At 47.5% G+C, this 16,669-nt stretch overlaps 1 protein-coding gene across 1 annotated transcript in view; it reads right to left on the bottom strand.

Annotated features, from left to right (window-relative positions):
* Positions 1-608: 608 nt before the first annotated feature.
* Positions 609-16,669, bottom strand: part of SEMA3G (semaphorin 3G) — a 222,171-nt gene continuing 206,110 nt past the window's right edge. Inside the window, exon 16 of the mRNA XM_078661168.1 lies at positions 609-3,460. Coding sequence (XP_078517294.1) covers positions 2,987-3,460 — 474 coding nt within the window. The 3' untranslated portion in view covers positions 609-2,986. The remainder of the gene's footprint in view (positions 3,461-16,669) is intronic.

Here is a 16,669-nt window from a genome sequence, read left to right as displayed (position 1 = left end):
GGCCGACACGTTCCGATTCGGTCAGAAGGGCTCTGAACATGGTTCGGAGCCCTTCCGACCGGAATCGGACCCAAAGACTGGGCTTTGTGTTGTTAACTTCAACTCTCACTTGAGTCATTTGGCTAGCATTGAGCTGAGCTTGTTGGTGTAGCCCCAATGGAACTGAGGATGTTAGTTGATGGTCTTGTAAGTCCCTAAGTGAATGTTTCTGCAATGATGTACCATATTAATTCACTCGCTACACAGAAAGCAACAAAAGAGAGAGGTATTGACACAGAGATAGGCTGATGAATGTAAATGGATGAGTACAAACATTAAACATGCAAAAAAGTACATATAAATGAGAAACTGTGGGCGAGGGTGGAAAGCAAGCACACAATGTAGATGCAAACAAAGTGGAGATAATCCTTTGTGGAAAGCCTTTTCTCAGAAGCCTCTGAAAAGTACCCAAGGAGCAAAATGGAGAAATTAAACACAGGAATATGAGAAATCAGTGCCAATTTTTATAAAGTTTTATAAAGCGCGAACTTGATCCCGAAGGATATCAGAGCTCTTTACAATTTGAGGGAAAGGAACGTAACAGTTCAGTACAAATTAACAGTGCAGACTTTTTAGGAATCGAAAAGAGGTTTATTCTTTACCCAGTCACTCAACTGGTGGTCACAAATGAGGGATTTCATAAACAGGGAGTAAAAAAAAAATATGCTCACATTTCATCAGCAATATAAAATATATAAATATATTTATATATATGTACACCAAAATTTTACACATGCATTTACGAGAAACATTACAATTTGAGCGAGTCTAGAATCGCTCCAATAGAATGTGCCAGTGAGGGATAGAGTAACGTCACCAAACGCCCCTCATCCCAACCCCCAGATTCCACCAGCGCTGCCACAGGAAAAAAAAATCCCAGGGCTAGATAAGCGCTGGTTATTTTCCAGAGGCGTTCTATTAAAAATACTCCACCAAATAAATATAGGGGCTTATTGACAAGCCCCTTGCACCGCCTGTGCGCCACTTTTAACATGAGAAAAAGTGACGTATCAGCGGCGCAAGTGGCTTGTAAATAAGCCCCATATTTTTAAAGGTCCCATAGAAATACCAATCTGGAGCAACCAAAGGAAATGCACACAATTTTAGGCTTTAACATTTGAGTGGTGTGGGTTCTTATAAAGCACAGTAACGCCTTTTATGGCATGCCGGTCTGCTTTAGGTAACCGGTTCTCCAATGACCATCGTTCCGAAGGAGTGATCCTCTTTCTAAGACAGAATCTTTCTCACTAAATTGCTGGAGCGCCCAACTTGTGACCTCGTTGTCTTTATCCCATTCCCTAATGCCCATCAAGAATATTCCATGAAATTAATAAATTGAACCTATTCAATGCTCTCTTTGGTCTTTAATTGCACTTAAATATATTTTATCAGATATTTGCCTGGATTTGTGCTGTTATTCACACTGCAAAAAATTGTGTTACTCAGTCTTTATTAGTGAAGAGTGGTGCAGTCCCAATTTGTGTGTATTATGAATTAGAACTCTATAAATGATATATTATTGTCTTTACTTATTATTGTGAAATAGAGACATGGGTAGTAGTGTAGATAGTTGGACACCTTGTATGCTTGTGTGGTTAGATTTTTAGGGCATGATGAACTCATTTTTCCCTATCCAGAGGCAGCACATGGAAAATGTACACATATGAAGCCTATGAAAGTGCTTTCCTTGCTCAAGATAATGTTAAGACTGTCTCAAGTAAGAACATACAGCAGGAATGCTGATTTCTTCTATGAAAGACATTCGTAAAACTATCTGAAACTGGGGCAAAGCCCTTCACAATTCAGGGTCACCTTTTCGGGCTTTAAACAGATTTAAGACTGACTAAAGCTAGTGATATCGATATGCGAGAGAGAGAGAGAGAGAGAGAAGGAGTCAAAAGGGGCGTGTGTAGTTCCAGCCAGTCAGGCTAGCGTGGTCAGAGGTATGCCATTCGAGTGGGTCCAGCACACCTAAACAGGGCTAGTGATGTGAGGAGAAGCACGCCTCTCTCTTGGAGAAAGACTAGACAATACCGTCTTTCTCAATAGGAGTTTTCACCAGCAATAACTTATTTCTGGGGATATGGAGGTAGCCCAATATAACATCTAAATCTGGGCAATCTACCTGAGTGCAGGGGTCAGATAGTCAGCTGTGGTTGGGGCTTGGTGTGCTTCAGGGCCCAATATTACACGTTGCAGAAAAGTTTCACACATGGGAACCCTTCACCAATCAAACCACCATTCCACCACCAACATGTAACCCACATACCTCACAAGCACTGTCTTCAAATACATAACAAAACACCTTTGTACACGACCTGTTTATGAATCTTGAAATACCCATTTGATCTCAGTCACTCCTTGCTGTGGCTGTACAATAGTTTCTAAACCTGAACATTAATACAGCAAGGTAATTGACCAACCTTATAATTTCAACAGTCTGACACCATGCCCCAATTCTTTTCCTAACAATTTGTGTAATGCAGTAGACAGTCATTGTACTTGTTGCAACGCCACTGATGATATTCAGAGAGGAAGATTTGTATGATGGAGAGAGGAAACTCTCAAAGTTATTCCATATCCTATTCGAAGGGCTGAGTCGTGATAGATGTGGAAATTGGCTTATTCACATGGGAAATGAGCAAGAATGTCTGATCCAAAACAATGTGGACCCTAGGCATTAGGGGAAGATATGTTTCTAGACCACAACTTGCCACATATACCAATTTATCCAAACTGGGTAAATTGGTTTGCAGTCTGTGTTCATGACGCCATCCCCACACACCATCGGCGGTGGCAAGTGCCATAAACATCACCATCAAGAGGACTGGAAGGCGCAATGTCATGCAAGTCCAAGGCATTGTGCTAACCTCCTGCAACAGTCGTAGTCTTTCTGTATTTATGGCATTATTCTTTGCCATTCATCGCCCTTAATAGATGCTTTCTTTTATGTACTTGTAGCTTGCCTGGGTACCCTGCTTCGTTCACCTGAAGACTTTGCACGTCCTTTCTTCCCTCCTTCAGTGCTAAGAGAATTTCTGATCTTGGTAGACTTGTTTTTCTTACGCTGTTTATCATTGCACCACACCCGCTCACAGTACTCGTCCACCCGCTGCAAGTTGGCATAGCCAATCAGCTGCATAATCTCCTTGAACCAAGCCTTCTGTCCATGTGAAGGACGGTGGTGAGGCATGGAGCACGGAGGTCCTCTCTGCATTAGCGCGCCATCCTCATCATGCTCTCCTCGCTGGAAGATGTCTGACAACTGATCGCTTTCGATCACCTCCAGTGTGATCTTGGTGACTGTCTGGACAAATCCATGCTCCAAGGTTTTGCAGTAGTAGGTTCCAGTGTCCAGGCGGAAGATCCGGCGAAAGAGCAGGCCCTGCTCCGTTTTCAGAATCCGCTCATCGGTCTTCACCTAAAGGAAACATCACAGTGTTAGGAAGTACCAGCTGAATTCCAAAAACTTTCTTGCATATCTTAAGAATATTGAAACACTTGACCCACATGATTGAGGTGGAATAAACCAACCTGCTCAAGAGATTGACTCTGTATTAGTGTTGTAACTACTTACTTCCTAAACTGTCTCACTATGGGTTCATTTGGAGCACAGATTGAGAGCCCCTCTGTAGATCGTTGCATCTCCCTTAACCCCAAAGCTACAGCTCCATATTCTACAAAGGACCTGGGGGCATATTACCAAGCAATAGCGATAATTATCGCTATTGCTTGGTTAGAGACAAAAATGTATCGCCGACTTGCGGCAATTTTTATCGCAGATAAACCTTGGTATTACCAAGGTTTATCGCAAATGCGATAAAAATCGTCCGCAATGCATGACTATCGCTGAAAAGTCAGCGATAGTCAGGCATTACCGAGCTAATGCTCTTAGCCATGTTATCCACCTCCCATTGGATAACATGGCTAAGAACTGCTCAGGGCAGGTGTTAGCTTTTGGAGAAATTCGCGCTTAGCGCGAATATCTCCAAAAGTTGGTAATAGGACATAGCGATGTGAGCGACTGTTTCCAGTCGCTAACATCTTGGCACGCCCACTTTGCATGTCATTAGTGATAAATTTCTCTGACATGCAAAGTGGGGCCCAAGATGGTCGCTATCTCCTACTAGCTGTCGCTAACTGGTGGTAGCGACAGCTAGGTAATAGGGAGATAATTTTATCTCCGCTTTCTTGGCTTTTAAAGCCAAAAAAGCAGAGTCAAACCCCCGTGATAATATGGCCCCTGATTACGAGTATAGGTGTTATTTATCACACAAGATAAACAACAATAACACAGGGTACGTTAGTTATCAAGTGCGATAAATACTACCTATTACGAGCTGTTGGGGAATAACATGAGGATTTTGGTGTTTATCGCACCGAAATACACATGATACAGTAACTACTGTATGGTTTTCCCCTGTTAAATTTCGACAGATTTGACCTGTCGAAATTTAGAGAAGGTTGAGTTATTTAATGCATCTGAGAATTATCTAACAACTCGTAATTCCAACCCGTGCATAATCAAGGGTTTATGCATGAGATGGAATTCAACAAGCAACTCATAATCCGGCCCTTAGAGTTGAGGTAAGCACTGTGTTTACACTGGGTGATGCCAAAACCTGTTCCGCCAGTGTTAACCATTAATGGGGCTAATTATCCACCATAGGTTTGTCAGGCCACAGTAACATTTGCTCTGCCTTGCCTAGAGCAGAGTGATCGTCACTAGACTGATCATACTAGGGACCACCATGTGCGGCACAGCAGTGACAGTCAAGGAATGCATCATTGGCCCCCAAGGGCAGGGAGAAACTTCTTTTGGAGATTATTTCCATGTTTGTGACACAGAGAGGGTGCAACAAAATTGGCACCCACTCGGCAAACTCTTCAGCCTTCAGAGCAACCACCTCAAGGCGAGGCAGGTGGGCTTCTCTAACTATGGTAATTGGTCCTTAATGTAGGAGAGTAGGGTCTGCTATCCTATGGTCACCCCAATTTTTGCTTTTTGCTTCACTGGTTTTCGACTTAATGTGGCTGTGGGCCTGCTAATCAGACCCACAGCCTGCTGTTCTCTCTCTAAATTCACAGACATGTACTATAGGTACATAACCAAATTGGTACTGGACTCCTTGTCAGCCCCTGTACAGTGTACTATAGGTGCCCAGGGCATAGGGGCATCCAAGGCCTACCAGGGGCTGAAGCATAGCTTTTGCCACCCCTGGCTGGTTCTTAAATTGACACAACTGGCTGATCACTCAGCTGGGGCAAGGTGGTGTAATCACCCCTTGCTTAGATATAGTATACCTATGTCTAAACCTATATCTGGACACATATATACCTATCAGCCACTTCTATAGCAGGCCTTAACAATCCTGGAGGCAGAGTGCTTGGTTTTATGTAAGATAGTGCTCTGGCATGAGCTGAGCCTGTCTGCAGCTTGCGGGACCATTTCCCTATAGCTGTTCCAGTGATACTGCCATACCATATACTCTTAAGTGCATTATAATCCTTACGGTTATTGCAACTCCGGTTTGGCTTAATCAAAACATGTCGTGTTTGGTGTCATACAACGGGGAATGCTACCCCCTCGACGATTCTGACGGTGGGGGCAGCGTCCCACCCCCCAGGAAGGGAAGACATGTTACTTACTGCAAATGCGGTTAATCCTAACCAGAGCTCCAGCATCACAAAATGGATGCTGCTGCCACAGACACATGTCTGACCTCCTGCTGCTGACCGAAACTTGGCAGTGGAGGCTTGGACAAAGGGTTTCCTGTAACAGGGAGGTGTCACACCACCCCAGACAGGAGATAGTGGATTATAGCAGGGAGGGTTGAATGAAACTAGACACTGCCTGGGGCGCACGAGGTGTCCCCGGGCAAATGCCAGCCAAACCGGTTCTGGGACTTTCCAGCCCCAGTCCTGGCGGGAAGCTGGACAAAGGAAAGGGGTGTAACCACCCCCTTCCTGGGTGCCACCAATAGTATGTATTGTATTGCGACTTATATAGCGCATGTATCACCCGAAGGCATCAAGGCGCTTGCCTTGGGAACACGTCCTGGCTTTTCCCTGTGAGATAACCCCTACTGGGTATCCCCAGGGTGAAAGCCAGGCATCCCGCAGCGGGTGGGCCACCGTATTGGAGATTAAGCAACTATTGCCCAGAGTTGCACATGTGACCCCATGATTAGAATAGGCACCGAGGCGAGAATTATCGAGTCCGTGGACATTTTGGGCTCAGGACCCTGCCGCGTCAGGAATAGAACCCTGGTCCCGGGCCAGACCTCTGCATCAGGGTCTGCCGCTCTAATCAGTGAGCCACACTCCTAGCAGGTAATCCAGCCCCCAGATTTGGAATATAGGTGGGAGCAGTGCCAATGCACATCATATTATCCTGACTGAAACTTATGAAACGAAACTCTGGACCCTTCGACCTCCCACTTGACGTGGAAGACTGAAGAATCTCCCTTGTGGTCAAGGAGTGACCACCCTGTGCAAACAGGCACCATCCAGCACCTCGACGTTTGCTTTGTTGCAGTTCCCGCCGGAACTCGAGCGACAGAGACTGACAAGAGCCAGCTATCCTGACTTCCAACAGCCCGAGCCACAGTCCATGCAGAGCTGGGACCCGTGGAGGCGACCTGAAGCGTGGGAGCGGCCATCTTAAATAAACCACGAAGCGCTGACCGTGCAGCACCCGAGGCGCCCTTGAAGCTGTGAATTGGAGTTTGAGAAGCTCCAGCCCGAGCAGCTTTTGCACCGAAGCTCACCCCTCCACACTCGACGAGGGCTGCGTGGGGCCCTTTTGCATTTTCCTGCTCGAAGCATTGGTCCGGTCGCTTGCCCGTTGGCTAGTGGCCCCAGAACCGACGAACCTTCAAACTTGAACAGCTGGTCTGGTTGCTCCAGACTGGCACTCGCTCCCCTGAAAAGGAGCACCCGCTCAGACCTTGCTGGTCCGAGTATTAAGCCATCTTCGAATCCTGCGTGGGTTGCCTTTGCTAAGGCTTGTTGACTCCGATTGAGAAGCCAACACTGCCAACAGCGAGAGCCTTTGTGGGACAGCTCGTGGTCCACTCCAGGACATCCTCGGGGCCCCAGAGTCCACGTGGCAGCGGAGACAAGGCACCCAACATCGACCTGATTGCGCCCGACATTGCCTGGTTCCTTCCTGGTTCCTTCCTGGTCACTGCCCAGTGACCCAGACTCTGTCCCCTCTGCTTTCAGGTACCCTTCAACTTTGATCCACCCTTGGATCGCACCGGACACTTCTCTTCTGGACGCCTGCAGCATCTTCATCTTCAGGCACCATCGAACTGCGTGACGAAACCCGACACACTTTGGCACCTATGCACCCGCTTCCTGTGGGTGAGGTAACTTACTAGCGCCGATGTTCTTACACAGGTACACACCTCTAGTGCCTAACTCTAAAGTTTGGTAGTCCTAGTCCAGTCGGAAGACTCTTTAATCTGTAAAACGATAACTTTTACGCACCATTGACTTTACATTGGTGCATGCTTGTGCTTTCTGCACTGCACCCGAATTCCGCGGGCTACTCCCGTCCTAACTGCCATTAGTCCACTGTAGTCCAAGCGATTCCCAGGGCCCTAGGCCTTACTACTGATCTGTTAGTGATTGTTATACCACTTTTTTGATATATGGTTTGAGTGGCCACCGGCCTCATCCAAAAACGTGCAACTTGTATATGTTATATTGTGCTTTTGTTTTAACACTTGTGCTTCATTGCTCATAAAGAGTAGTGGGGATTATTCTGAGAATAAATACATATATTTTTATAATATATAACTAGTGTGGTGTCCTTTCATTTGGTATTACAGGATTGCATATGGTAAAACAGCTGGCTTCACATGCCCTCTTGAGTTAAGCCTTTAAGGCTGCTTAGTCCATGCTACCCCTAGGATAGCTAGTCTATAAGGTTGACTTACAACCATCACCATAAGGGATTGTTTGGACTGATACAAGGTGCCCACAGAACTGTCGACATCATATACCAGGCCAACTTCTCACATTGGTGAGCAGCGGTGCGGATTTGAGCTTGCTGTTGTTTTACCATTGCAATCTTCTTATCAAATTGAAAGATCACATTAAGTACCTAGGTACATATAAACAAAGCTTAGCATATTAAGTTCTACTGGACTTAGTAGTTGTAGAGAAAAGGGCTTAGCACACCCTGACTACAACTCACTAGTAAGGTACAGTAGGAAAACACTTAGTGTAGGTAGGTGCATCACTTACACCACACTAGAGTCATGTCTACCACAGGTGAAGCTACAGGCTCTCTGCCTGTGGTGGTTGACCCTCCAAAGGCAACCTCAGACTATGACAGATTCAGCCATAGAGACTTGAGTGCCTTGTGTACTGCAAGGAAGCTGAGAAAGGGTCACAACCCTACCATTCCTATCATGGTGGCCATCCTGGAAAAGGATGACTTAGAGAGAGCTAAGGTAGTTCCCTCAGGATCAGGAGAAGGAGTGAACCCCCCAGACACAGAGAACACCCCCCCCAGATGTAGAAGATGAGGAGGCAGACCCTGAGTCAAATGGAGATGATTCAGATGTGGATCAAGGGGTTAGCCAGGTACCAGTTGGAAGGCTTAGCCGGGTCAACTTGGACCTACATGGAAATGGAGAGGGCCAGCCCCTTCCCAGAGTACATAACAGGATTCTCCCAGGCAATAGGAGAGATAGAAGCCCTTCCAGGGATTCTCACATTTCTAGTGCCTCAAGAGAATCACAGAGAGGAATGACTTCCCCTCAAAGAAAAGAGCATAGGGTCAGGATGAGAGCAGTTAATCTCCAAATAGAAAGAGAGGAATTAGCCCTGGCCCAAGCTAGACTAGCTCTTGCAAGAGAGCAAAAGTTAAGTGGGGAGACTCCAACTGGTGACAGCATTATCCCAAGAGATAAAGACAGGTCCTATGACAATAGAAACCTGAGATTGTGCCCCCCTACAGAGATGGGGATGACATCCACAAATGGATAACTGCTCTGCAGAGGGCCTGCATGGTACAGCAGGTTCCTTCAGATCAGTGGGCAGCAATCTTGTGGCTCTCCTTTTCTGAGAAAGGGATAGATAAGCTCCTCACAGTTAGACCTGAGGATGCTAAAAACTACTCTGTCTTGAAGAGTGCTCCTATTGAAGGGTTTGGCCTAACCACTGAGTAATACAGGTTGTTGTTCAGAGACACCCAAAAAGCACAGACTCAAGACTGGACTGATTTTGTTGATTGTGCCACTAAGGCTCTGGAGGGTTGGTTGCAGGGAAGTAAAGTCTCAGACTATACAGGATTGTACAATCTTATAATGAGAGAGCAGATCCTTAATAACTGTCAGAACCAGCTATTGCATCAACACCTTGTAGACTCTGATCTGACCTCTGCCCAAGACTTGGGAAAGAAGGCAGACAAATGGGTAAGAACAAGGGTTAAGCAGAAACCCCAGAACCAAGGAGGTGATCAGAAGAAAGCAGACCAAAAGGGTGGTAATCAGAAAGATAAAGACCAGAAGTCTTCTCCAGGCCCCCAAACTAATAATAAGGAGGGTGGTTCCCAAAATGGAAAAAAGAAGAAGAATAATGGCCCAAAGAAACCTTGGTGCAACACTTCTCATTGGGAACGTGAATGCACTAAAAGAAACCCAGTGGCTACTACTGCAGTCCCTAAGACACCTGCACCCCCTAGTACAGTTAGCAGTGGTAGTACACAACCCAAGGGGATAGTAGGGTTAACCCTGGGATCTGAGGGGGAGACTGGCTTAGTCAGGATCCCTACTCAGGCAGTTCTGATCTGTGAGGGGGACATAGCAATGTCCTCTACTGTGAGTCCTAGTAACCTGGGCAAGTACAGGCAGGCGCCTTTAATCAATGACAAAATGGCTCAGGCCTACAGGGACACTTGTGCCAGTGTCACTATGGTGACACCTAACTTTGTGGACCCTGAACAGATGATACTAGGTGAGAATTACCTAGTGACCAATGCTAGCAACACCACTACTACACATAGTGTAGCTGTTGTTAATTTCTCCTGGGGAGGGGTAACTGGCCTCAAAAGAGTTGTTGTTAGTGCAGACCTCCCAGTTGACTGTTTGTTGGGCAATGATCTGGAAGAATCATTATGGTCAGAAGTGGAGTACAGGACTCATGCAGAAATGCTAGGGATTTCAGCCCATGTCCTTGCTGTAACCAGGTCCCAGGCCAAGAAGTGCCTACCTGAACCTGTGGTGGTTCTTAAAACAATAGACCAACCACAACCCAAGAGAAGGAGCAAGAGGTTGAGGGCAGAGCCTTCCCACTTGCCCCAGGTTGAGGATCAGACCTCACAGGAGGGTGATTCTGTGATCCAAGAGGAGACTGTCTCTGAAGAGCTTGAACCTGATCAGGTTGAGTTTCTGGGGACAGGGGGACCCTCAAGGGCAGACCTGGGGCAGGCTCAGTTGACTTGCCCTTCACTTGAACCCCTCAGACAGCAAGCTGCTGCTGAGGCTGCAGGGAATGCTCAAGATACCCATAAAGTATATTGGGATGATGGGCTCCTTTATTCAGAGGCTAGAGACCCCAAGCCTGGTACAACCAGGAGGTTGGTCATACCGTTGCAATTTAGGGGCTTCCTTCTAACCTTGGCCCATGATATTCCCCTTGCAGGACACCTAGGCCAGAACAAGACTTGGGACAGGCTTGTCCCTCACTTTCACTGGCCTCATATGTCAGAGGATACAAAGGAGTTTTGTCGCTCCTGTGTCACCTGCCAAGCCAGTGGCAAATCAGGTGGCACAACAAAGGCCCCCCTTATACCTCTACCTGTGGTGGGGGTGCCCTTTGAGAGAGTTGGGATTGACATTGTTGGACCAATGGATCCCTAAACAGCATCTGGGCACAGATTTATCCTGGTGGTAGTGGATCATGCCACCAGGTACCCAGAGGCAATTCCCCCGAGGACCACAACAGCTCCTGTTGTGGCAAGGGCTCTACTTGGAGTTTTCCCCAGAGTGGGCTTTCCAAAGGAGGTACTTTCAGACAGAGGTACTAACTTCATGTCTGGATACTTAAAGGCAATGTGGAAGGAGTGTGGAGTGAAATACAAGTTCACCACACCCTATCACCCACAGTGCAATGGGCTTGTTGAAAGATTCAACAAGACCCTCAAGGGAATGATAAAAGGATTCCCTGAAAAGCTCAGGTGTAGATGGGACATCCTTTTACCCTGCTTACTCTTTGCTTACAGAGAGGTCCCACAGAAGGAGGTTGGCTACAGCCCTTTTGAACTTTTGTTTGGCCACCCTGTGAGGGGTCCATTGTGTCTTGTGAGGGAAGGATGGGAGTTACCTCTCAAAAAGCCTAAACTTGACATAGTGGACTATGTACTTGGTCTCCGCTCCAGGGTGCCTGAGTACATGGAGAAAGCATCCAAAAACCTGGAGGCCAGCCAAGAATTACAGAAAGCTTGGCATGACCAAAAGGCTGTTCTGACTGAGTACCAGGCAGGACAGAATGTGTGGGTGTTGGAGCCAGTGGCCCCAGCAGCACTCCAGGACAAATGGTCTGGACCCTACACCATAATGGAAAAGAAGGGGGGGTCACCTACATGGTGGACTTTGAAACCCCTAGGAACCCCCACAGGGTGATCCATGTGAACAGACTGAAAGCATTTGTTGACAGGGAAAGCATGGGCTTGCTCATGGCTACAGATGGGGATCAGGAGGAAGAGAGTGACCCTCTCCCAGACCTGCTTTCCCAAAACCCTGATGATGGCTCAGTTGATGGAGTAGCCTTGGCAGGCAGCCTCACTGGCCAGCAACAGATGGACTGCAGACAAGTTTTGTAAGACCATAGACACATGTTTTCACTCACACCCAGTCAGACTACCTGGTGCACCCATGTGGTAGACACTGGTGATAGTCTACCTGTGAAGAATAAAATGTACAGGCAACCTGACCATGTCAGGGATTGTATCAAGGCTGAGGTGCAGAAAATGTTAGAACGGAGTGATTGAGCCATCAGAGAGCCCCTGGGCCAGCCCAGTAGTCCTTGTGCCAAAACCCCATACCCAAGATGGAAAGAGAGAAATTAGGTTTTGTGTGGACTATAGAGGTCTCAATGCTGTCACTAGGACAGATGCTCATCCCATTCCAAGGGCAGATGAGCTCATTGACAAATTGGCTTCTGCCAAGTTTCTGAGCACATTTGATCTGACAGCTGGCTATTGGCAAATCAGGTTAGCTGAGGAGTCAAAGGCCAAGACAGCATTCTCTACCCCCAGTGGGCATTATCAGTTTGTGGTGATGCCCTTTGGTTTGAAGAATGCACCTGCCACCTTCCAAAGGTTGGCGAATCAAGTCCTTTCTGGGTTGGATGACTTTTGTGCAGCATATCTAGATGATATTGCTGTCTTTAGCTCTACCTGGGAGGATCACCTGATCCACCTGAAGAAGGTTCTGGAGGCCCTGCAAAAGGCAGGCCTGACTATCAAGGCTACTAAGTGCCAGATAGGGCAGAGCAAGGTTGTGTACTTCGGCCACCTAGTAGGTGGGGGTCAAGTTCAACCATTGGAGAGCAAGATCCAGGCCATACAGGACTGGGCTCCTCCAACTACCCAGACACAAGTCAGAGCCTTCTTGGGCCTGACTGGGTACTACAGGAAGTTTATAAAGAACTATGGGTCCATTGTGACACCATTAAATGATTTGACATCCAAAAAGATGCCCAAAAAGGTTCAGTGGACAGTTAGCTGTCAAAAGGCATTTGATGACCTGAAGAAGGCCATGTGCTCTGCACCTATCCTGAAGAGTCCTGACTACTCCAAACAGTTCATTGTTCAAACAGATGCTTCTGAGTTGGGGGTGGGAGCTGTGCTTTCACAACTCAATGTAGAAGGTCAAGACCAGCCCATTGCTTTTATTAGCAGAAGGCTGACCCCTAGAGAGAAACGTTGGTCAGCTATTGAGAGGGAGGCCTTTGCTGTGGTTTGGGCCCTGAAGAAGTTGAGACCATACTTGTTTGGCACTCACTTCCTAATTCAGACAGACCATAAGCCCCTCTTGTGGCTCAATCAGATGAAGGGTGAAAATCCCAAACTGCTCAGGTGGTCCATTTCTCTACAGGGGATGGACTTTACAGTGGAGCACCGCCCAGGGACTGACCATGGTAATGCAGATGGTCTCTCCAGGTACTTCCAATTAGAACATGAAGACTTATCTGGTCAAGGTTAAGTTTAATGTCCCTGCGTTTGGGGGGGGGTTGTGTAGGAGAGTAGGGTCTGATATCCTATGGTCACCCCAATTTTTGCTTTTTGCTTCACTGGTTTTCGACTTAATGTGGCTGTGGGCCTGCTAATCAGACCCACAGCCTGCTGCTCTCTCTCTAAATTCACAGACATGTACTATAGCAATCAATGGAACTGGATCCCAATTTTTAAAAACTCATCTAAAACTATATGAGCCGAACAGACCTCTCAGATCCGGCCAAAAGAAAACAATCACGGTACCAAGATTCAAGAGAGCAAACTGGGGAGGAAGAAGCTTCCTGGTATATACAGCAAGAATCTGGAACCAATTACCACTAGATATAAAAATCAATCCATCACTGAAAACATTCAGAAAGCAAGTTAAAACGTGGCTTTTCTCAACATCTCCCTAAATCAACACCTTCAAGAGTCAGAGTTGAATCCTAGCGCCAAGACGCCTACGGGCATTCGCTCGCTCTACAAATGCTCAAATCAAATAGGTACATAACCAAATTGGTACTGGACTCATTGTCAGCCCCTGTACAGTGTACTATAGGGGCATCCAAGGCCTACCAGGGGCTGAAGCATAGCTTTTGCCACCCCTGGCTGGTTCTTAAATTGACACAACTGGCTGATCACTCAGCTGGGGCAAGGTGGTGTAATCACCCCTTGCTTAGATATAGTATACCTATGTCTAAACCTATATCTGTACACATATATACCTATCAGCCACTCCTATAGCAGGCCTTAACAATCCTGGAGGCAGAGTGCTCGGTTTTATGTGAGATAGTGCTCTGGCATGAGCTGAGCCTGTCTGCAGCTTGCGGGACCATTTCCCTATAGCTGTTCCAGTGATACTGCCATACCATATACTCTTAAGTGCATTATAATCCTTACGGTTATTGCAACTCCAGTTTGGCTTTATCAAAACATGTCATGTTTGGTGTCATACAACGTGGAATGCTACCCCCTCGACGATTCTGACGGTGGGGGCAGCGTCCCACCCCTCCAGGAGGGGAAGACATGTTACTTACTGCAAATGCGGTTAATCCTAACCAGAGCTCCAGCATCACAAAATGGATGCTGCTGCCACAGACACATATCTGACCTCCTGCTGCTGACCGAAACTTGGCAGTGGAGGCTTGGACAAAGGGTTTCCTGTCACAGGGAGGTGTCACACCACCCCAGACAGGAGATAGTGGACTGTAGCAGGGAGGTTGAAAGAAACTAGACACTGCCTGGGGCGCAGAAGGTGTCCCCGGGCAAATGCCAGCCAAACCGGTTCTGGGACTTTCCAGCCCCAGTCCTGGCGGGAAGCTGGACAAAGGAAAGGGGTGTAACCACCCCCTTCCTGGGTCCCACCCATAGGAGGGACCTAGCAGGTAATCCAGCCCCAAGATTTGGAATATAGGTGGGAGCAGTGCCAATGCACATCAGATTATCCTGACTGAAACTTATGAAACGAATCTCTGGACCCTTCGACCTCCCACTCGACGTGGAAGACTGAAGAATCTCCCTTGTGGTCAAGGAGTGACCACCCTGTGCAAACAGGCACCATCCAGCACCATCCAGCACCTCGACATTTGCTTTGTTGCAGTTCCAGCCGGAACTCGAGCAACAGAGACTGACAAGAGCCAGCTATCCTGACTTCCAACAGCCTAGCCACAGTCCATGCAGAGCTGGGACCCGTGGAGGCGACCTGAACCGTGGGAGCGGCCATCTTGAATAAACCACGAAACGCTGACCGTGCAGCACCCGAGGCTCCCTCTAAGCTGTGCATTGGAGTTTGAGAAGCTCCAGCCCCGAGCAGCTTTTGCACCAAAGCTCACCCCTCCACACTCGACGAGTGCTGTGTGGGGCCCTTTTGCATTTTCCGGCTCGACGCGTTGGTCCGGTCGCTTGCCCGTTGGCTAGTGGCCCCAGAACCAAAGAACCTTCAAACTTGAACAGCTGGTCTGGTTGCTCCAGACTGGCACTCACTCCCCTGAAAAGGAGCACCCGCTCAGACCTTACTGGTCCGAGTATTAAGCCATCTTCGAATCCTGCGTGGGTTGCCTTTGCCAAGGCTTGTTGACTCTGATCGTGAAGCCGACACCGCCAACAGCGAGAGCCTTCGTGGGACAGCTCGTGATCCACTCCAGGACATCCTCGGTGCCCCAGAGTCCACGTGGCAGCGGAGACAAGGCACCTGACATCGACCTGATTGCGCCCGACATTGCCTGGTTCCTTCCTGGTTCCTTCCTGGTCACTGCCCAGTGACCCAGACTCTGTCCCCTCTGCTTTCAGGTACCCTTCAACTTCGATCCACCCTTGGATCGCACCGGACACTTCTCTTCTGGACGCCTGCAGCATCTTCATCTTCAGGCACCATCGAACTTCGTGACGAAACCCGACACACTTTGGCACCTATGCACCCGCTTCCTGTGGGTGAGGTAACTTACTAGCGCCGGTGTTCTTACACTGTTACACACCTCTAGTGCCTAACTCTAAAGTTTGGTAGTCCTAGTCCAGTCTGAAGACTCTTTAATCTGTAAAACGATAACTTTTACGCACCATTGACTTTACATTGGTGCATGCTTGTGCTTTCTGCACTGCACCCGAATCCCGCGGGCTACTCCTGTCCTAACTGCCATTAGTCCACTGTAGTCCAAGCGATTCCCAGGGCCCTAGGCCTTACTACTGATCGATTAGCGATTGTTATACCACTTGTTTGATATATGGTTTGAGTGGCCACCCGCCTCATCCAAAAACGTGCAACTTGTATATGTTATATTGTGCTTTTGTTTTAACGCTTGTGCTTCATTGCTCATAAAGAGTAGTGGGGATTATTCTGAGAATAAATACATATATTTTTATAATATATAACTTGTGTGGTGTCCTTTCATTTGGTATTACAGGATTGCATATGGTAAAACAGCTGGCTTCACATGCTCTCTTGAGTTAAGCCTTTAAGGCTGCTTAGTCCATGCTACCCCTAGGATAGCTAGTCTATAAGGTTGACTTACAACCATCACCATAAGGGATTGTTTGGACTGATACAAGGTGCCCACAGAACTGTGTACATCATATACCAGGCCAACTTCTCACACTTAATAATTCCTCCATATTTGTAAAGAGCTAACTTATCACCCCTAAGAGTATTTTGGTCCTGGGGGCCATCGGGAAGACAGGGTGAGCTATTGCCCAGAGTCACATGATACTAGGCTAAGCTGCAGTGGATTGAACTGTGAACCCCACACTCCGGAATTAGCAGCTCTGGACACTGCGCCCCAGCTCTCCCATTCTCCAACCTTCACCCCCAAGGGTTTAAATGACCCCTTGCGTCTATAATTAACAAATCAACTGAAGACTTCTATGTTGAACTCATTGAAGCTATTATAGTTAGGGTTAGGG

Source organism: Lissotriton helveticus, chromosome 9 (assembly GCF_964261635.1).
Source record: "Lissotriton helveticus chromosome 9, aLisHel1.1, whole genome shotgun sequence".
Lineage (NCBI taxonomy): Eukaryota > Metazoa > Chordata > Amphibia > Caudata > Salamandridae > Lissotriton > Lissotriton helveticus.
This window is presented reverse-complemented; position numbering and strand designations above follow the sequence as displayed.